Below are 20820 nucleotides of genomic sequence, written 5' to 3'. Positions count from 1 at the left end.
TTTTTATTTTTATTTATAACATGTTCATAATAGAAGTAACGCAATGTATTATTCTAAGGCTAAATGTTATTTGTAACTTGTTTTAAGACCTTTAATACGTCTCATAACTGGTTAAGCCATTTTAAAACTACTTGGTCTATATTTCACGTAACGGCTTGACTTCACGATTGCTCTTACTATTATAATTCAGCTAAATCTGCTTTTAACGTCATAAATTGCTGCTGCCGTTTTAAGTTATAGTGGCTGCTAGTAGCAGTGTTCACTACAGTAGTAATTACAGAATTACAAGCCATATTTGAGCCGAGTTAAAAAAACCCTTACAAGATTCGAACGGAACAATTTTCGTATTATTTAATTAATTCGTTGTACTTCAAATGTTTTTTTTTATTTCATTCACAATACGTGACTATTTGTTGGTTATTTATCTAAGATATAGTTAATGCTGTTGTGGAAGGTTTATCGTACCCTGGCACGCACCCAAGCGCTTCAGTTTGGCTTTGTGTCAGACCACAGCTTAGGACCAGTTAGATAATGCCAACACTTATGTTACGCAGTTCTGTGAAGAACATTATAGTTCTTACGAATCGAGAACTTTAAGGGAGCCTCAGTCACAAATGTTTTGTAGAAGTCAATATAATTAACCATAGTTTTTAAATTGAGTTTTCTAACTTTTTCCAAATTATATTCATCTTATTTTATATCTGGCACCGATCCAGGAGGTCTGATCTCGTTCACGGCATTAGTTTCAGTCATTGATATACATAAGAAAGATTTACATACGTTGTTAGCTTATATAATCTTAATAATTTTTGAAAAATACTGTCCTTTTAGAAATAGTTCTTATGATTGTCATATAACATATACGTGTATCTAAAAAATATCCTCGTTCAATTCCCATACCTAAACAAATATCAAGAAGCATCCAATCAATCAATTGATTGTTGTTGTATGATCGGGTAACATATCGTTGGGTGCACGTACGCGTATATATTTCTGATATTACTATACCTGGGGCTAGGATTATTGAGAAATAAAATTCAAATAAATGAAACATGTCCAAAAATGCATAAGACCATGGGCTTTATTCAGCTAGGAAATATTTTATGTACCTAAATATTATGTTAAATCGAGTATATAAAACGAGAATTCGGTTACCTATTATTGGTTGAAATTGAAAAGATATAAGAAATTTAAAATTAAATAAACGCTTAAGTTACTATTTTCTAAAAAGTCATAATCTTCACTGACAGCAACTTCCGTGGTGTGTTCTTCGCAATAACTTTAAAGTTTGTTAATATAGTTTAATAGTTACATCGTGTGGTAGATGGCAAATGTCTGGCCCAGACCCAAGTTAAGGTCCGAGATATTACGACAGCGGCTTAGAAAAATAAAAATACAAACAATTGTTAGAACTTCAAATCAGTTAACTTATATTAGAAAATAGTCATGAATATTTATCATAAATTTTGGTGACTTTAATCGAGACGAGCTATATATCAATAATTTAAAATATTTCCTTAAATTTTGAAAGTTGACTCGTTAAATGAAACTAGTGTTATTCGGATTTACTACGCGGATTTTATTATTTAAAAAACTACATAATCCCGACGTTTCGGTTGCTGCAAAGTAATCATTAATGTATTCATTTAAATGAAACACTACTTTCATTTAAATGAATACTCGCGAAAATCTTAGATCTCATTGACTCGTTAAAACTGATACACGGGTCGATTTAGTAAAATGAAGGTATAAAATGTTTTGCCATGGATGTAATGTTTTCGATCTAAACATCTGATCTCAAAAGATATATAGTTGAATATAGTTCATAAGAAGTATGTTAGCATGAATAAAACGAACAGCGTTTATGTTAATCCAGATATAATATGCTCAGTGTGTAGCCAGCCTAAGAACTTAACAGTATTATGTATTCGATACGCGTTCAGCGGTTTCAGCGCCCCACTCACGGACAGATAAATGAAATAAGAATTCGTCATAATTTGGTCGGATCAAATGAAGAGATATTATTTGATTCCGTTCGTATCGGTGTAGGAAGTATTGTTTTGATTATAATTTTTTTTGTTTTCAATAATCGAATTATATTTATCAGATATCATAATTTAAGCCGGAAATGTTTTGTTAGTCGTTGTTTAATGATTTCGTGGCTAAGGCATACGCAAAGTAGGATACAAAATACATTTAAGTATGTAAGAATAGATTTTTTCGTGTCCAAACATACTAAATTGTTTTGGAAATTTCAATTTATATAGCTTGTGTATTAGAATAGAAGTATTTTGAGGTCATTAAAATGTTTTGCTATCTGTCACTATTAGGAATTCGGTCAGTTAATAAATGATAAAAATCTTTGAGTGAAATTCAAATAAAATGTCATCCTTTAATTCATTTTCCGTCTGTTAACAAAATCTCTGAAAACAGGACATCCGCGAAATGCTGCTACAGGTATATCGTCTATTTACTTTTCCTTATACATGATAGATTGAGGTATGACAATTTTTGCGTCCTTAACACATCTCACATCTTAGATAACGTTACACTACAATGTAAGGTTTTTGTCGAGTTTCGTCGATAGCGGATAGCCATAAATATTTCTGTGAGTAATATTTTTGTATTGAATTATTTTTGGAAATGATCCAAACGATTTGGATAATTGCTTGATTAATTATTAGGAAAGCGAGATGGGGTTAAAGCGAGACGAGGGTCGGTAAAGATCTAGCGACATCAATAAGCTCTGATTGGCAAGGGCCATCAAGGCTATTAGCCTGTCCAATTAGCAATACCTATCAGTCCAAATCTCGTGCTCCGTTAGAGCAAGTTTCGGTATCTGATTATATTTCGCCTTTGTAAGTTATTCTGTGAAGTTTCCAGGAATTATGAATAACAATATTTGAACTTTAAAGTCAATTAGATAAAATTTTATACAGACGTTTGTAAATTATGTAGTCGTTGAAAGTAAATAATTTATTTTTATCATTATTGTCAATTAATTATTTTCATTTAAATTCATATAATATTTTATACAATCAATTAGTTTTTTGCCACGTTTCTGTGATAATTACGGACAATGGATAATCTTATCATTATTCGTTCGGTTAAAACACTGTTCCTATATTGGAATGTTCGACTATTTTAGCCGGTTTTCTACTTCTGTTTTTGGTTTCTAAATTGAAAACCTGTAAACATCGTCGGTAAAAACTTATTTAACTGCGAAAACAAATGGGGTAGGTATTCCGCTTGGAACGCATTATTTGGATCGCACTGTCACTTCAAAAGCAATTTTACTAGTGTTAAAATAGGGACGGTATTCGAACTAATCTTGGTTATACTGTTGAAAGGGGTTCCAGCCTTGGCACCCAGTCCCCTCTCTGATCGCGTTCGGCTGACCTATAAACACAGTTTCTCGAATCATTCGTTATCCTTCCCCTTGAATGTGTTACAATTCCGCTGATACATTCGTATTTCCATCACAAATTGCTGTTTTCCTTCTAATATCTTATGATAATGTTATTTTGAAATGCTTATGCCTTTTGATTTTATATAATACTTTGAAATACTTTTTTTTTTCATAAAATTATGTAGATTTTGCTCTATATCATTAAGGCTTTACGCTTCAAGAAAAGTATTTTTGATAAATGTCTTTATAAGGTTTATAATTAGGTACTATATCTTGATATCATTATTCGTTTTTATTTTATTAAAGAAAATAAATTTAATCGTTTAAAGAATGAATGAAAAATTTGCAAAAAAAAAAATATAAAGCATAAAAAAATCAAAGTATTTTATTGAAATAAAGTTAGGTCCTTTTTGTAATTGTAAAAAATCTAAGTGGAAGAAACTATGGCTATATTATTATTTATGTTATGATAAATATTTTTGTATGTGTAACTTTATTTAAGAGTATATCTTAAAGCAGTTACTTTGAAGCAATTTTGCAAAAAAAATAAAACCAATACGTTCAATGACCGGAGGCTATACTGTCTGCGAAAGAAAAACGCGAAATAAATTAAAAGAAACCCTGGACGCCAGACTTTGTAAAATTAATAAAAAGAGGCTTGTTATTATTTTCAACGATGTAATAAATATTTTGCTTCAAAGAAATCCTAGTTGTATTAGATTTTGTATTGATCAAACTGGATGTATGCTTGCCAAGATCAGAAGACAAATAAAAGCAATCAGCACGGTCCATAGCTCGTTACTGTGAAGGAAGTAACCGGAACACGGAGTCTGCCATGCCTTTTGTAGGTTTTTATGTCTTGTGAAAAAAAGCTTTATTATTTTTTGTATTAGGTAGGTAATACAATGCACGAAATAAATTGTTCCTTGTTTTTGAAACATCACTACAAATCAACACCTACGTTTTTTTTAAACGAGACCATGTATTATTTCTATTTTTAGTAAGAGGCATCGTGGAGTTAGAAGAACCGCAATGTATCTTATTACAGAGAAGTGCATTGGGCACACAAATCACTTACGTCTTGTAGCATATAGAGAATGGACTTTGGTTAAATAAGAATGTATCTTACTTTTAGTTTATGCAGTGTTTTCTCTTTGATATGAATTGAAATAAGGAAATTATTTCATTATTTTATTTATTATGATTGTCGGATACCTTTGATTTCTTATTATTCTATAATAAAATCGTGAATGCTGCACGTAAATAGTATGTGTAACTTTAGGTGTTTCATAGTTATGATATTGAGTAATTTTTACTTCCAATGCAATGTTTTCTTCTATTTTATTCGCTGACCTTACCGGTTCCGTTTGTCCACAAGTTTAGCCCATGCTAACCGTAAATTTTACCAGGACCCTTTTTTTATTCAGCCGAATTCCTGCCACACAATCTTACGCATTCAGAACTGCAATAACTATAGTAAATATAAAGAATGTGCGATTCAATCTGAGCTGAGGTTTCATTATTCAGCTCTATATTTCCTTTTTCTTAATAGGATATCGAGACAGCACTGAGAAGGTTTATTATAAGGCTCTTCCTATATTATTATAGGAGTAGCTTTTTTTATTATATGTAATCTCAAATCTCGTCTTTAATGTTTCCTTGAGATCAGGACATAAATTTAATAATTGAATGTTAGCGTATTTAATATTAAACAATTTTTTGATAATTTTAACTCACTTGACATTGCTGCGGACCCTGGCGGTTCGGAGACGCTGGTTTAGGTCGGACCTTTTTGGCCAAGGTCTTTGACTCTATTCCGGTCACCGCTACAGACACCCTCGTGACACCGCTCACACTTGACGATGATGATGTCGTGCATTCTGTTGGCAATAATCAAATATTAATTGGCTATTAAATGGACAAATTAATTTGTTTCATTGTTTGTGCAGAGTATTAATTATTATGCAATAAATTGTATTTTGTCAGTTAATTTTAACGACACTACTTGTTCTAGGTCATTCATCACTTTTTCATATAAAAGTAGTTTTATATATATAATATTTTTCATCTTTTATAGGACAGTTCTTATAGTGAGATCCAAGACTTTCGCGAGTATTCATTTAAACGAAACTATTATTTTCAGTCGAGATGTCCGTGATCACGGTTGCTTCAAAGTAACCGAAACGTGTGGAATATGTAGTTTTAAAAATAATAAAACACGACTAGAAATCCCATAATATTATTTTCATTTAAGTCTTACAGGTCTAATAAATGAAGGTCTATGATGTGTAGTACCATATATTTGAAAGAATATTTTTGGTTACGTAATAATTAACTCGAGCTTCTTGAATATGTAAATGCTTTTATGACTGCTGGATTGTCTTGGGAGGTGAGAAGCCGGTATGTTTTGTTTTCATCTTAAATACGGTTTCTCGTTTTCTTCACATGCCACACCCCAAATGAGTGAGATAAAATTATGAAGATAAATACTCTCTGTATCTTCCACGCTAAAGTTCAACGTCCCATTTGTATTTGACGGATCGCAACGAAGCACCTATTTGAGCTGCGAAATATTCCCCTGTGATAAATGTTGACGATTTATTTAAGTGGTTGCTCGAAAACGCAACCGACCTGCGTGGGAGCGATACGATGTGGGATGCGAATTTGAATCATTTAACTTTTAAAAGGGAACTTAAATGTAACATAAGAACTTACAAGGCTTTGTATTAAGTAAAAAATAGATTTTTTATTCTTAAATTCGTGCGACGTTTTAGTTAAGTTAGTTTAACAGGAGCATTGAATTTATTCTATTTTAACATCTATTCTATATGATTATCTATGATTATTGGAATAAAAAAAATATATAAATATTTTTATTATTTAAATCTACAATCAAGAATATTAGTTTTTTTAAATAGTTTCGTTCTCCCGATCCCAAAGATTCAAATCCTGGCTGGGTCTGACAAAGAAATTTAAATTGGAGAACGTAAAACGTTAAATCAAATAACGCTACAAAGTGAATTCTCCGGTTGCGATTTCAATGGCTGAATTATATAAAAGCCACACAAATAAATCAGTATGCAACCTAATTAGTATTTTAAATTAAACGAAAATCTGTATTACTCACCTACCTCGTGATTTGTTTTGTAAATGTTCAATGGAAATACATTTTATCGGAAAATATTATGTCGAAATCTCTGGAATATTTGTTATTAACTCTGTTATGAAATTTCATGAATGCTTCTGATATAATCGTGGTATTTATTGTCGAATAGTCATTCACTTAGTTTGCTGCCACTCAATGCATTATATTGATTTGATTTTGGGTTTAATATATAATTTAATAAAATTAATAATAACTATTAATAACATAAAATTCAACAAAACAATAGCAACATAAAATTCACAGACTCAAGCAGGATTTGTAACTTCAGTGACATCGCGATTCGCGACCCATTATAACCGGTCTAGAGTATGACACGTTTGATTTCTGTAAGAGGTATTGATTTTAATACTATATCAGTGCTCAAAAACTATGTGAGAAATTTGTTTACAATAAATGTATTTAATGTCCTTTATTTTAAACAGATCTTTAATTCGAGTTGGTAGATGAAATTGGTATTGTATACACGTGATGCATTTAAAATTATGTCTTGGCTTTACAATTTATATCAATGTTTCTGAAATTTGAAAAAGATGTGTATATGGAGAATAATTATATTTTGGTATTTATTTCATGTAGGGAATATTTTGGAAATTTAAAATTTTACTTACCATAAACACGGTAACTATAAAGGTTTAATATTAAGGTCAAAGTAATAGTGTCAAGTATACATACATAAAGACGAAATAAATAAAAAAAAATGTTCTATTCAAAAGACATTTGTTTTTGACATAACTGTATAGGTAAGTTTATAAATATGAATGTATTGACAAAATGTCTAAAGTGTGAGAAACACTAATATATTAATAAATTGATTGAGACTATTTAAAATGATTTGAAAATCATTTCTATACAGTATTTTCAGTACTGCTATTTTAGATATATGTATCTACATAAGAAACCGAAAATTAAGAGCCATTAAAAATCTTTTATACAACGATAAATATTATTATAGGACGGTAAAGTGGAATATATAATATGAATAATAAATTTGCTTTTAATAATTACTAGTTATAAAATATGTAAGAGTATGTAGAATAAATAGACATATATAGCATATTTTTCGACTCACAATTATCGCTATTAATTTGACTAAAACATATTTATTTATCTATAAGAGACAGCCAAATTTAGAATGTAGATAAATAAGAAAGTATTATGAGAATAAAAGAGATATTATATATCAATTACGCCAAACACAGAACAGATAATAGTACACAGATTATATCCATAAATAATATAAAATGTGGAGCTATACCGGTGCCAAAATTAATCTGAAAATGGTTACCAATAAATATTTTTATTTCCAAACCTTGTGAATTATTTGTGTTCTGTATGAATATCTATTATATTAGATGAGACAAGCATAAAAGCATCTCATCGGCTTCGCATCTGTCTTGTGACGTGTCTCCTGACAGCGAGCACTTTGTTCCGCTCTGGTTGGATACAAATGATGGGACATCATTTTTCCACCATTCCATTAGTGGTCATTTCTGCTCGATTATATGACCGTATGTATTAATGATTACATACAATGTTTGTTTTAATTTGATACATGGATGATTTTAGCAAGACGACATATTCGCTTCTAAGTCAATTAGGTATTGAGCTATATATGATATATGGGAAATGCATGTTCAATTACTGTACACATGTCCAATTACAGAATACTGGTGCAAATAGACGTTATATTGTGTTGCTTGCTTTGATATCTGTCAATCAGAATATGAATCTGTGCGTTCAGCCGTATAGTTTTCACTGACGGCTAAACGGTAGCCGTCGGATTTGCATGTTTTGTGTAATCCTTGTTGATGAGTCCTAATATTTGTCGACAGAGAGGAATAATGCAATTATTAATTTAACTAATTATAACCGTCATCGGTGATTTTACATTTAATGTTTATACATTTAAGACAAGTATATGAGGCTTCTCGTTGTGAGGAAACGATCGTTAAAGAACATCATTGTTAATTAAATTAAGATTGATTTAGGATCTCGAGCTGACGTAAGGAACATGAAAGGCAGTTTGTTTTAGGTGGAAATGGTTTTATTTATTATCTACATTTAAAAGGTGAATGACACTTGTCAAGCTATCACAGAAATTTCTTTGGTATGAAGAAGCATTCAAGTATATGAGTATACATATGTTTAAACCAAAATACAATGTGTTATATACTTTTTACTTCCACATTTTCTATATATGATAACGTAATTTTTATGTCAATGAAATTTTATAAAGATTTTATATTCATAATATAATATTATAAATAAAATACCAAATCAAATTGAATTTTTAAAACGGGTTGATTGATTTGCAGCACACACTTTAACTGGAAAAGGGATGATTATGCAATACAATTTTATTTAATTTCAGTATAAAGCTAGCGACTAAAATATGAAAATAAAAATAATAACGCATCATCTTTATTAATGTAAAACGCAAACACTAGTCTCATAAAATATTATTTAATATCTAATATTTATTTATTCATTGAAGTAAGTAATATATTAATTTATTTATTGATATTCATTTGATCTTACGATAATACGATTTACATATAATTTTAAAGTTTCTGAACGTGTTATAAATTTATCGCTTCGGTTATAAAGATCGCAGTACGTAGACTACTAAAATATGAACGGGTTGTTATACCTTTTGCTTACAAATGTTGTTCAGTCTGTGTAACATTAAATGAGTTATGAGAGTATCTGTTTACATCAAGTGTGCAAATGTTCGTTCCATCATGGCCCACTACAAATTTGCCCTTCATTTATTTTATGTGGAGTTCTTAAACTTGTATGGGTTAATGAGAACGCTCCTCGGGGAGGTTGTTGCTCGGCTAAGTTCCAAGTGATGCGAAAATTTCAAGAGCCCTTACGCATTTGGGTTCGCCCTTAAAATGTACTTTCGTTGGTATTTATTTTGAATGGTTATCAGGATATTTTCTTAAAAATTATTTATGAAATATACTTCATTGTGTTCAATATTTTATAAATATTAGCATATAAATTAATAATGAGAAAAATAGGAGGCTAAATATCATTTTTACGCTCTAAATATACCCAACAAAATTACGACATCAAAATTACTTGTCAAAAGATCACACAATAAAAACTCAAGTTTCTTTGGTAAAATCGTAACATAAAAACATACATAATTAAGAAATAAATAATAAATATGACATAGACTTAACCCGTCGATCAAAATAAACAGAACCAAATAAAAAGGGTAACCTGAGGGCGATAAATCCTTTTCTTTCAGTTGGAAAATTATGGCAGAAAGTCAATTTCATACGTCACAGGCTCAAAGCCAACGTCGAGCCGAAATAAACACATTAAGGCATACGTATCATATAGAAGATATGAGAGAATCCAAGGAGAATGAATTGGCTAAGGTACTGTTATTAAAAATCATATTACGATTCCTCTTCCAAGCTTTGTCATGTGTTTATAAGGAACTTATATTTGTAAATAATAATATTAGGTACACGTAACTAAGAATACTTAAACCTATTTGATGCATCTAAGATAAACAGATCCGTGGTGATTGTTTATTGCGAGGATTATTTGGGATGCAGAGTGAGCCTGGCTTGGGATATTATTTAATAGACGCGTCTAAAATATAGTTCAGAAATATATATCTCCGATTATATGTATTTTTTATCGGATTCATTATTGTTTTATATAAACATTATATTTTGTAACAAAATTACAATGATTTTCAATATACAAAAAAATTATATAATAAAATATGTGTAATTTAAACATAATTTAAATAAAATGTATGTTTGTTTCGATTTGCTTCGTAGTATAAATCCGTAATGTTAGTGAAGTTATGAGTGCTGCATGTATATCAATCGTATGATATATCATGTTTTTAACATTAAAATATCCTCGATCAGTTCATGCGTGAGGGTCTAAATGTGGGGTCGGAATAATTCATATTCTCTGCCATGCGGGTCGCGTCCTTCCCTTAGGCACTTCCAACTTATATCTATTTGGCAACCAATGGATATTCGTGCAAGTGTTTAGAATTACAAATACAACACTGTCACATTACATTATACCGAGGATAAAGTTCGGTTCTCATTTACATTTTGACCCTAAATTTTCAGTCGACCTAATATGTATTGAAGATGTTTTTTATGGAGTCTGTGATTTATGGCACGTGGGTTTTTTTTTTTGGCGTCAAAAAACCGATGCGTACAGAACGATTCATTAATAGCATAGTAATTTTATTCTCCTCCTTTTTATTATCATTCCTTTTGTTGTATTACGTAGTAAACATAAAAATAAAAAAAATAAAAAAATTCAAACCAATGCAACAAGTAATTGTATCGGCAATTTTCAAATTACATATTATTTGATTTGGGTACCAAAATATTTTTCTAAGTCAAACGAATATATCAAAGTAAAATTTCATTTCAGCGTGTAAAACTCGCCTTATTGTGACAGCTTTTTTAAGTCCCATTAGCTGAAAAAACTTTTTATTTACTTTTCTCATTTGTCGGAAGTTTGATGTGTCTTAAAACATGTTTTTCAACTTAGTAACGATATATAATGAAATACGGAAAAAAATATCGGATAGAGTCGTTTAAGAAATATATATATAATAAATATTGTTACAATAACTAATGAATAATTCTCAGTTTATAGAAACAAAGAAATGACTCTGTTGTAGCGTATTCATGACATCGTATATATAAAAATAAAATTTACTTTGTTGTTCAAGGCGCTTCTATCATCCGATTACGAAGAAATGTTGACGAGTTGTTTTGGTCTCCCAATAAAAATACTAAAATGAAATAGGGACCAGAGTACTATTGTTTATTTTGTAATTGTTGAAAAATATTAATATTTTATTTTTAATCTCGATACCGGCCGGTGTATGAACAGTAAATGTAAAGAATTCCGAGTTAAGTTAACATGCTCCCTTGTGGCAGCGTCGGACGGATGGAGCTCCATCTTGAATGTTAATTAAGGAGTACAACGTTTTGTAATGTATTCGGTTTAAAGGTTGACATCTTTGAACAATTTCAGTACAAACATTTCACGAATATGCTAATTCTATTTCCGACATGCATTCAAATACCTTAATGCATGCATTCGTATAATAAATGATTTTAAGAGTTAGTACATCAATCTATTACACTATTCACAATCGAGTGACATTCGTGAGTACAATCAAATATGACTTTGTTAAGTGACTGGCACAGTCACGAATCGCTGTAGGGAATGCAGCAGCGAGATAAGTAATTTGATAATGTCGCATCCTCCGCGGAGTTTGTTATCACAGTGTATAGACGTACATATTTATAATTGTATGTTAATGTATGCAGACAGCATCGCTTGTATTACGGTAACCTAATAATCATTTGAATAACATATTAACATTTATAAAGTTATACTTTTCAGATATTTGTTTTCATATGGGCAATATATATTTTCTAGATTTTCATTTTTTCTGCTATGTATGACAGGATAATGTTATTGTCATGGAATTCATCTTTTTAGCTGAATGTTTTGCACATGAACGATACAAACACGAAGGCTTATAGTTAGATGGTGGAATATGTCAACGGATGTTTGGATGATTGGATGAGTGGAATTACGTACGGCTATCTTAACAACTTAACAATAGTTTCATTAGTGTGTTACTAAGATTTTGCAGTTATTATCACAAAACAAAGACAAATATAGGAACTTAAATTTAAGTCGAAGAATATTGTGATTCTGTTGATGTTAATATCTTAATTATTGTCGATATACTATCATTTCTGTTATTACAAGAAATGTTAGATGGCGGTAACCGCTTGTTGAAACTCTTTTGATTAAAAAGTGTATATTTTGACAGGAATTACGTCATATAATATTGACATAATATTAAGAATATTGACTGACATTGGCCAAACTATTCACGATTCCAGTGCGAATGAAGCCATAGATAAGAAACAAATAGTGATATTGACATACTATATAATTTTATAGCTGAAATAGCATATTATCAGAACACATAATACAATTTAAATTCGTGGCATTGAAAATTATTTTTCTTTTACAGAGACGAAACCTCTTAGCATTCAATGGATTCACCGTGCGGGTGCCGGGTCCATTGCGTTGCAGGGAGTGGAGCTTCAACAGTGCCTGGGACTTGCGACCCAGGTGTAGGTTTAAGGGGCCCCTAACTAACGCGCGTTAAACGCTCACCTCCACTGTCCAAGCTCCTCTCCCTACCTAACCATATTTGAAAAGAACCTACTAGGGCTGCCTTCGAAGTACGTTCCAAGAACGAATTGATGTGAGTTCTGGACAGGCCCAAGTCTTTTAGCAGGTTGTAGAGAGATTTAGCCGTTATACCTCTCGCTCCCACTTCTACCGCGTATAAATCCACGACGAACCTATTTCGAGTGAGTTCGTTTGTGAGCTCGTAATATTTGTTGACCTTGATGGTATGGTCTTTGGGGATGTTGGTTTCCCAAGGAACCGTAAGCTCTATCATCACAACGCGCTTTAAGATTCGCGAATACATAAATATGTCTGGTCTGGAGGCCGACGCACAAATATCCTCGGGGATTTTGTATTGTTTTTCATACGTATCCATCATTATAGTCCAATCCGTAGCCGCTTTAAGGATGGAGTAAGGCTTAACATTTGTTTTTATAGCCCTAGTGCCCTCTCTCACAAAACCTACTGATCGCTCGTTTGTGGTTATTTCCTTTTGCGCTCTGGCTACCGAAAGACTAACCGCTTCACGTATGATTTCTAGAACCCTATCGTGACGACGCGAGTATTGACCGCTATCAAGGAGTACCTTACATCCCACTAACAAGTGCCTAGCAGTTCCAACTGCCTTCCCACAGATATAGCAAGTCTTTTCGGTACCTTTACCCCATCTCACTAAATTACTTTGATCTGGGAGAGTCATCTGGAACGCATTGAGATAGAATTTTAGCAATGCTGGCGACCAATCATGTATTAAGGTGCGCCATTTTAGTGCTAATGGGATGCAAAAATCTCCTATGTCTAACCACTCGTTCTGCATTTCTAAACTTATTGCATGGATCTTATATTTATCATTCTCGTCTTGCCGAATAAAAGACTTCAATATATCCGTATCTTGGATCTTCCTACTTGACCCTAACCCTACTCTGTTACTTTGCGCTCCTATCATAAACTGCTTGTGGAATTGAAGCCTTGACTCTAGCTCTGGGGCATCTTTGTCTTTTGGGAGCGATGTAACGACGTCATTCTGGGATTTCCCCAGGATGTATCTCTTGGAAACTCTCAGGTGTTTGTAGAGCTCCGATGGCCTTTTTAGACTCATCCCAAAACTATTGCGATCCCTAAATAAAGCCGATGAATCAGCCGTTAGCGCGAGCCCGAGCCACAACTTCAACATCTTTATGACGCCTGCATCTAACTTTGACAGAAGGGTTTTATTGAAATCATAAACGAGGAAAGGCCAATTTAAACGTGAAGTTAGGTAATTATCGTAGATCCAAGCTTTTTTAACGTTACTGATCTGTTGGCTATCTACCTTGTTGAGATCGTTTAAAAAGCTATCTACTATACCTTCTAAAGATGGAGTACGACCTATATTATCAATCTTCCGACCGAGAAATTTAAATGGTGCATTTTCTGTAACCGTAGAAATGCATTGACCGCCTAACGATAATCCCGGATCGTATGAGGTGTATCTTGTACTCCGCCTACCGAGACACAGACAGTGACATTTACATGGTTTTGTCCTCAATCCATCGGTCCACTCACAGAATCTATCCACTTCATCTAATAGTACTTGACAGTGTTTGGGGTTACGTGTCAGTATTGCGAGATCGTCAGCGAAGGCTAAAATGGATTCCGTGTATTTATTATTAAACTTGAACCGATACCCCCATTTTTTCTCGTTGCTGGTTAATTTATCTACTAAGATGTTAATTACAATATTAAATACAATTGGAGACAAACAGCAACCTTGAAATAGTCCTACATTGTAACTAAAAGTTTTTGAATGGCCTTCTTTAGTTGTTATAGAAAACTTTAATTTTGAGTAGTACGACGCGATCATATCGGTAACTAGGGGCGGAAAGTTGTATCATCTCATGTACAAATGTATTTTAGTTAATAATGCGTATGTTGGGTATTAGTTATATTTGGTCGGTATTGATACATAATAATATGATGTCAAGTGTAATGTAGGTCCATTAATTTATTATATTAAGTTCCGTCATTCAGTCTTGCTATTAAACTATAGTAAAATAAGATTATTTTTTTTGAATCGTGTTCTGTTTATCGATATTTCAATGTACCTCACTTTCACATCACTATGTAAAAGTATATTATAATTAGGATGTCATTTTTGAAATGACAGAATTTTTTTACTCATTCAAAATGACCATATGATTTAGCTTGATTCAAAGTTAATTAAAAATATAAGCTAATGGTTTTAAGAAAAAAATATTTTTACCCAGCCATCCTTAAATAAAGCATTCCAATTCATGATGATGTTGATGTTGTCTACTAAAATATTAGATTTGATGCCATAATTATAATTAAAAAAAAAACTTTATTTTTTTAAAGCAATATTATTTTTTAATATAAGAATAATTTATAGATTCATTAAGATACTATAGATCTCGCATAAAATGAGTATAGTTTTTAATTTACAAGAAATAAGACTATTCACGTCTTCGTAATTCGTAATTTGAATCACAACAAAAAGGTTTCCTCTAAAGAGTTCCCGTCTTTATTGAAATAAATTATATTTTGAAATGCCTTTCCATTTATTTTCAATATTTAATCGTATAATTTAAAAGTATGTTTTTTAATTTTAATATTCTTTCAGTCATTTTCTTTTAATTTGTAGGACATAAGTAACTCCTGGTTTTAGTTGAGCATTACTTGAAATGTGACTAGTGAGCTTTACCCGGCATCGCTTTAATGAATAATAAACCAACTTCTTAACTCCTGGCCCTTCTGCCGAGTGCGGTCGCCAGACAAATGATGTTGTACTTTGTTCTTGCATACTAAAATACGTCAAAAATAATGTACATACAGTTTCTATCCGATTATAAGTTTAAACAAATATATATAGCGTTTATAACATAATAAATTCCAAAAACGATTTCTTTATAAAAATGAAATACACGCTGTCTCTAAACATACATAGATAGGGTTTTTTCTTCAGTTGCTACAAATTAATTTAATTTACACGAATGTTGAAATGTTGATAGTAAGTCATAGGAATTTAAGTTTGTATCTGTAATGTTAATATTATTATAACGTAAATGGGATTAAGACATATAATATTAACTATTATTATTAAAGTAATCTCATAATCCATCAGGGCTGTCATGGAAGCTAATGATAATGGAATCCATGTTTTGTCATTAACAGTATACGTATGCTGTTAAATGTATTTAAGAAACATGTATGTAAATGTATTTTATTAAATGGAACTATATTTTATTATTTTATATGTACATGTTACCGACGATCCGGTTCGTTCACAGCAACCGTGATCTCGGAGAGACGAGATGTAAGCGATTTTAGTTCCTGAATCAAATGAAGGTTCCAATTCTAACTGTTTATGTGATGTGATCTCTATAGATAATAGATTTTCCTTTAATATTCGATATGTTAAATATAATCAAACCAATAAAAATAGTTCATACATATTCTAGAGTTAGTGGGATGTATTTTAAATTATATGTCCCAACAGTTTTTTTTAAAATATTCCTTTATAAAATAATAAACGTACATTTAGGAACGTGCCTTTAAACTTGGACAAACGGACTGAATGTTTATAAGAAATGCTACAAGGATTCACAGAATGTAGAAAGAATTTAATATTTTAAAAAATGTACTGTTTTATTTTTTGTAAAATAAAAATAGACGAGAGTTAAAATGCAATGCTTACATCTAATAATTCATATCTCAAGAATTCCGGGAATCATTGTAATTTTCTTGTTGAGATCTATAATATTTACATTTCGTAAAAGAAGTGGCCGGTGTTGCGTTTATATATTATGATTTATTAAACTAGTCGTAGCCCGGTATCTCGTCTGCGTTTTTAGCATCTAATATTTTTAAGACATTGAATAAGCATTGAGTTTTATGTACATTGCATGTAATATTGCAATCAAATATATGATTGTGAAAGGCAATTCGTTTTTAGAAGATATTGTACAAAAATCGTACGAAAAGAACAGAGCTATAATTATAATACATATTTTATATTGATCATAATTGTGTATGTAGATATATGTTCAAGTAAAGTAAATTTTTATTTCATATTAATAGCGTTGTATTGTGACTAATACACAAAAGGGACCGCGTACAAGCATACTAATTGCTGCTTGATTGCAAACCAAAACGTCTCTTTATCCTCGATTCAAATTCCTAATTGCTAGAAAGTTCCACATAATTCTTTATTACATTCGAATCTCGAAGTAGACTTACATCGTTTTAAAATAAAATTCTGTTATACAAATTATGTTCAATTGAAACAGTAAACAAACACTTTCTATTTTTCAAATTTCATCTGTCTGTTTAAAAATATATGTATAGTTGTAAGTTAATAATTAAACATCTATTACTCGAAGACCATTACATTAAAAGATAAAAGTAGTGCTTGGCGTACAAATAAAGAAAATATAATGTTTATTAGGTAGAATAAATGTGCTTCATTATGTATAGTGCCTTTTTTATGTTAAGCTAAGTACTTTAACGAGTGCAAGTATCGACAAAGGATTGTCGTTTGCCTAACAAAGTCTCCCATTTGCTAATGCAGCGTGCAAAGTTGGTTTCAACTTCGCCCATCCCTTTTTGCTATGCTTCTAAATACACTTATTAATTAATATTGATTTGCTTTGATGCTGTTTCAATGTCGGGAGTTGTGTTAATTTCCTTAATTACTTACTAAGTTTATTAACTTGATATATAAGATTGTATCGAATATAAATGATACTGTATTTTGAACATGGTTAATATTATTATTATTTTTTATAATCATTACACATGTAGTCTTTAAATTATTACATAATTGATAGATTTTATGATTTGTAATGTTTTTTTGAAAGGAATATTTTGAGTTACCGTTTAAAACCTATTTGTATAATCGATATATTTATTTTTGTTTATTATGAAACAGTTAACTATGAATGTGATTACACAATTATAACACTTAAAGTTTTATAGCGTTGCTGAATAATATTGCAGAAAATGTAAAAAGCAATTCAAAGTAAGTTCGTTTTTGTTTTATATAAAACTCAATTACATGTGGAAAGTAAAAATAAAAAAAAATAAAAAATTTAACAGCACACGTTCACAGTTTGCGAACGTTTCAAAAGTTGTTCCGAATCTGTTCTTGAAATTCTTAACTCGTGCATATTTAATATCGAGGTTTTAAATTTAGAATGGAACGTGTGACATTCCATGACGGTGAGCCCTTTAAATATCAAAAACTTCACAAATGTTATTATGGTCATAGAAAAGAAATGTTTTTTCCGTAGGTATTATCCGAACACTATCCTTGAAGTACACAAGATAAAGAAAATGTTACATGTCAATAATAAGTACATCGTACATTATTTGGCAATACAATCGAATCCCTCTGGGCGGGATGGCTGTTTCTACGGAAATATATTTTGATTCTCAGCAACCTCAAATATACAATATCATTATATCTGAAAAAAAAAAACATACCACATATATCTGACATTATATATTGTACATATAATCGTTGGAGGTTAGAAGTTACATAAATCTAATCACATTTTTAGATACCATATTGATGAAATCGGTACAATATGTTGTATGTTTTGACAATCATATAACATAGAATCGAGATTATTATACAATCCTTTGATTTAAATCACAGATTCTGTGTTATAAAGATGAACGTAATCATTTTTTATTTATTTTTGGTAACATTCGAAAATATAATTATGGGATGACAAAAAATAGTGTCAAAAGTTCTTGAAACCTATAAAACAACGCTGCTCAATTGTAATGAGAATATCTAAAATTATAATTCTCTTGAATATAAAGATTTATTTCCATTCAATTAAATATAAAAATAATATAAAATACTGGCAACTTTTTGGAGATAAAGAGGCGGTTATCTAAATCAAGTCACTCACACTATTCTAACAAGACCTATTTGAGGATATTTTCCCGACTTTTGTGTAACTTAAAGGTCACTCTTACGTCATGTCATAGTTTTGGTTTAAACTATAACAAATCTACTCGTATCTAAAGATATTGGCTTTGTTCCGCACAATACATATTTAAGTTGTAGGTACATATGACATTTTTAAGAACTCCCATTATTAGGCGTCTTAATGTAAAAAAAAATATAGTCGAGTACTATATTATTTGTAAAACTATTGTTTAAATTCTAAATAATAGTAAGAATGGGCTAAAAGAAATTCTAACATAATAAATTTATTTATCATGATTAGGTAAACCTATTTGGTACGAAACATCCAAAAAAATCAGCCCTTAAATTTGTAACACTGAAGCTAAACCCTTTTCACACAAGAGAACGTTAAGTGTGGTAGTGTTTTTGCGTCAGGGTTGTCAAATCGTCATTTTTCAAAGCGTTCCCGCGGGCGAGGATAAAGAGCGTGTGACGACAACGCAAATTCTCTACTATGCGGCGAACCGAGCGTTACTCTTGACAGGCTATTTAATGCCTCACTCCTGAGATCCTCGTAGTGAAGAGGATATCCAGCGATATTCCTCTCAATTTCAGCGAATCATCGAACACTTACGTAAACATTTCCGTCAGTGACATAATAAAGTAAAAATATAAACTTTCATTGAAAAATAATTATTATATTATTTAGAAACATAATATATATGTTTTGATTTCTATCACCAGCCATAGTTTTATGCTAATATAGTTTACACTGCTTGATTTAAATAATTTGAACACGAATCGCTATTTGGAATACTGGATAAACATTATGTTTGTAGACATGATATTACACAGCAGAATGTATCAGTGAATGCAAAGTAAGTCAAAGGCCCGGGAGATACAACGAAATATTATTAAGTACACTCAACGTACGCTCGTGAAAGAGACCAATGCTTTGATACACGTACTGGCATGCTCTACGGTTTATTTGCTTAGGATATTAATAACGCAAAGGAATTCCTGCAAAGTCCGTATACGTGCGACGCTTTGCTGTTCGGAAAAAAAGAATTACAACGGAAAATAAATTATGTTTTTGTATGCCGTGTAGTCTGAAATGAAATGCAGATATTTTTTTATCTATGTTGATTAGTTTCTACCCTCAGAATTTACCTGGCAGACTTCATATGCAATGAATTTAAAAGAGTTATATAGAGATTTTTTGTTTGGATTTTACGTGAAATTGCTGAAATTTTAATTTTTAGATTTTTGTATAGAGAATGTCATTTCATGTATATGACAAACAAATCCCATTGTACAAAGTTGTAATTTTAAACTTGCTCATTAATTATATGCCGTGGTATTATCTCGTTTACAGTGACAGTACTGAACTTTTTTCGTAATATAAAGGAATTATAATATAAAAAAGGTATAAAATAACTACTTATTGAAATTCCTTTTATGTAAGGCAGTAATTTTGATTAATCCATATTTTTATATTACTTCATGTACATAAATTTTAACTTTGCATTACGTATCCTTTAATATAAAATATAACATATATTACATTGAAAATAAAAAAAAAATATGTATAAATAATTTTAACCTACTTTTATAATTCATTCCAAAGGCTTAACAAGATGGTACTGAAAAATAACGACTTATATCTTTTGTGAAGGAAATTTCATTCTTATCCCTTCAGACCTTTAAAACGTAATACAGTCGTATTTACACGATTAGGGAAACTAAATATAAACATTTACATATGACTTGTATATAGTAAATAATAAAAATATATATTTGTAATTTGATATATCATTGCAGCGTCCCCAAGATATTGTGATATATCTTTTACAATTATAGTTCTTTTGATTAATTGAAAGATTTGTCGGATGTTCCGTGTTGGATTTAAGTTCTCCTTCCTCTAAGCCCTTATCCAAGTTTGAGATTGATGAGTTTCGCGCAATGATCCAAGAGTTTGTCGCGTTCGGCAGTAAAGTTTTTAGTCTATGACCCAAGTTTCACATTATGCGAATATATCTACATATATATTGTTATAAGGATCTGTAGATATGGATATGTGTATTTGATGTATGAGATCGTGAAGGT

At 30.9% G+C, this 20820-nt stretch overlaps 1 protein-coding gene across 3 annotated transcripts in view; it reads right to left on the bottom strand.

The window, feature by feature from the left end:
- The window catches only part of LOC116772818 (uncharacterized), a 137983-nt gene that overhangs the window by 27387 nt on the left and 89776 nt on the right, over positions 1–20820 (bottom strand). For all 3 annotated transcript variants that reach the window (XM_032665086.2, XM_061528482.1, XM_061528483.1), the window contains one exon: positions 5147–5289. In XM_032665086.2, coding sequence (XP_032520977.1) covers positions 5147–5289 — 143 coding nt within the window. The remainder of the gene's footprint in view (positions 1–5146; positions 5290–20820) is intronic.

Source organism: Danaus plexippus, assembly GCF_018135715.1.
Source record: "Danaus plexippus chromosome 18 unlocalized genomic scaffold, MEX_DaPlex mxdp_20, whole genome shotgun sequence".
Classification (NCBI taxonomy): Eukaryota; Metazoa; Arthropoda; class Insecta; order Lepidoptera; family Nymphalidae; genus Danaus; species Danaus plexippus.
Note: the sequence above shows the minus strand (reverse complement) of the source record. Positions and strands in the feature narration are given on the sequence as shown.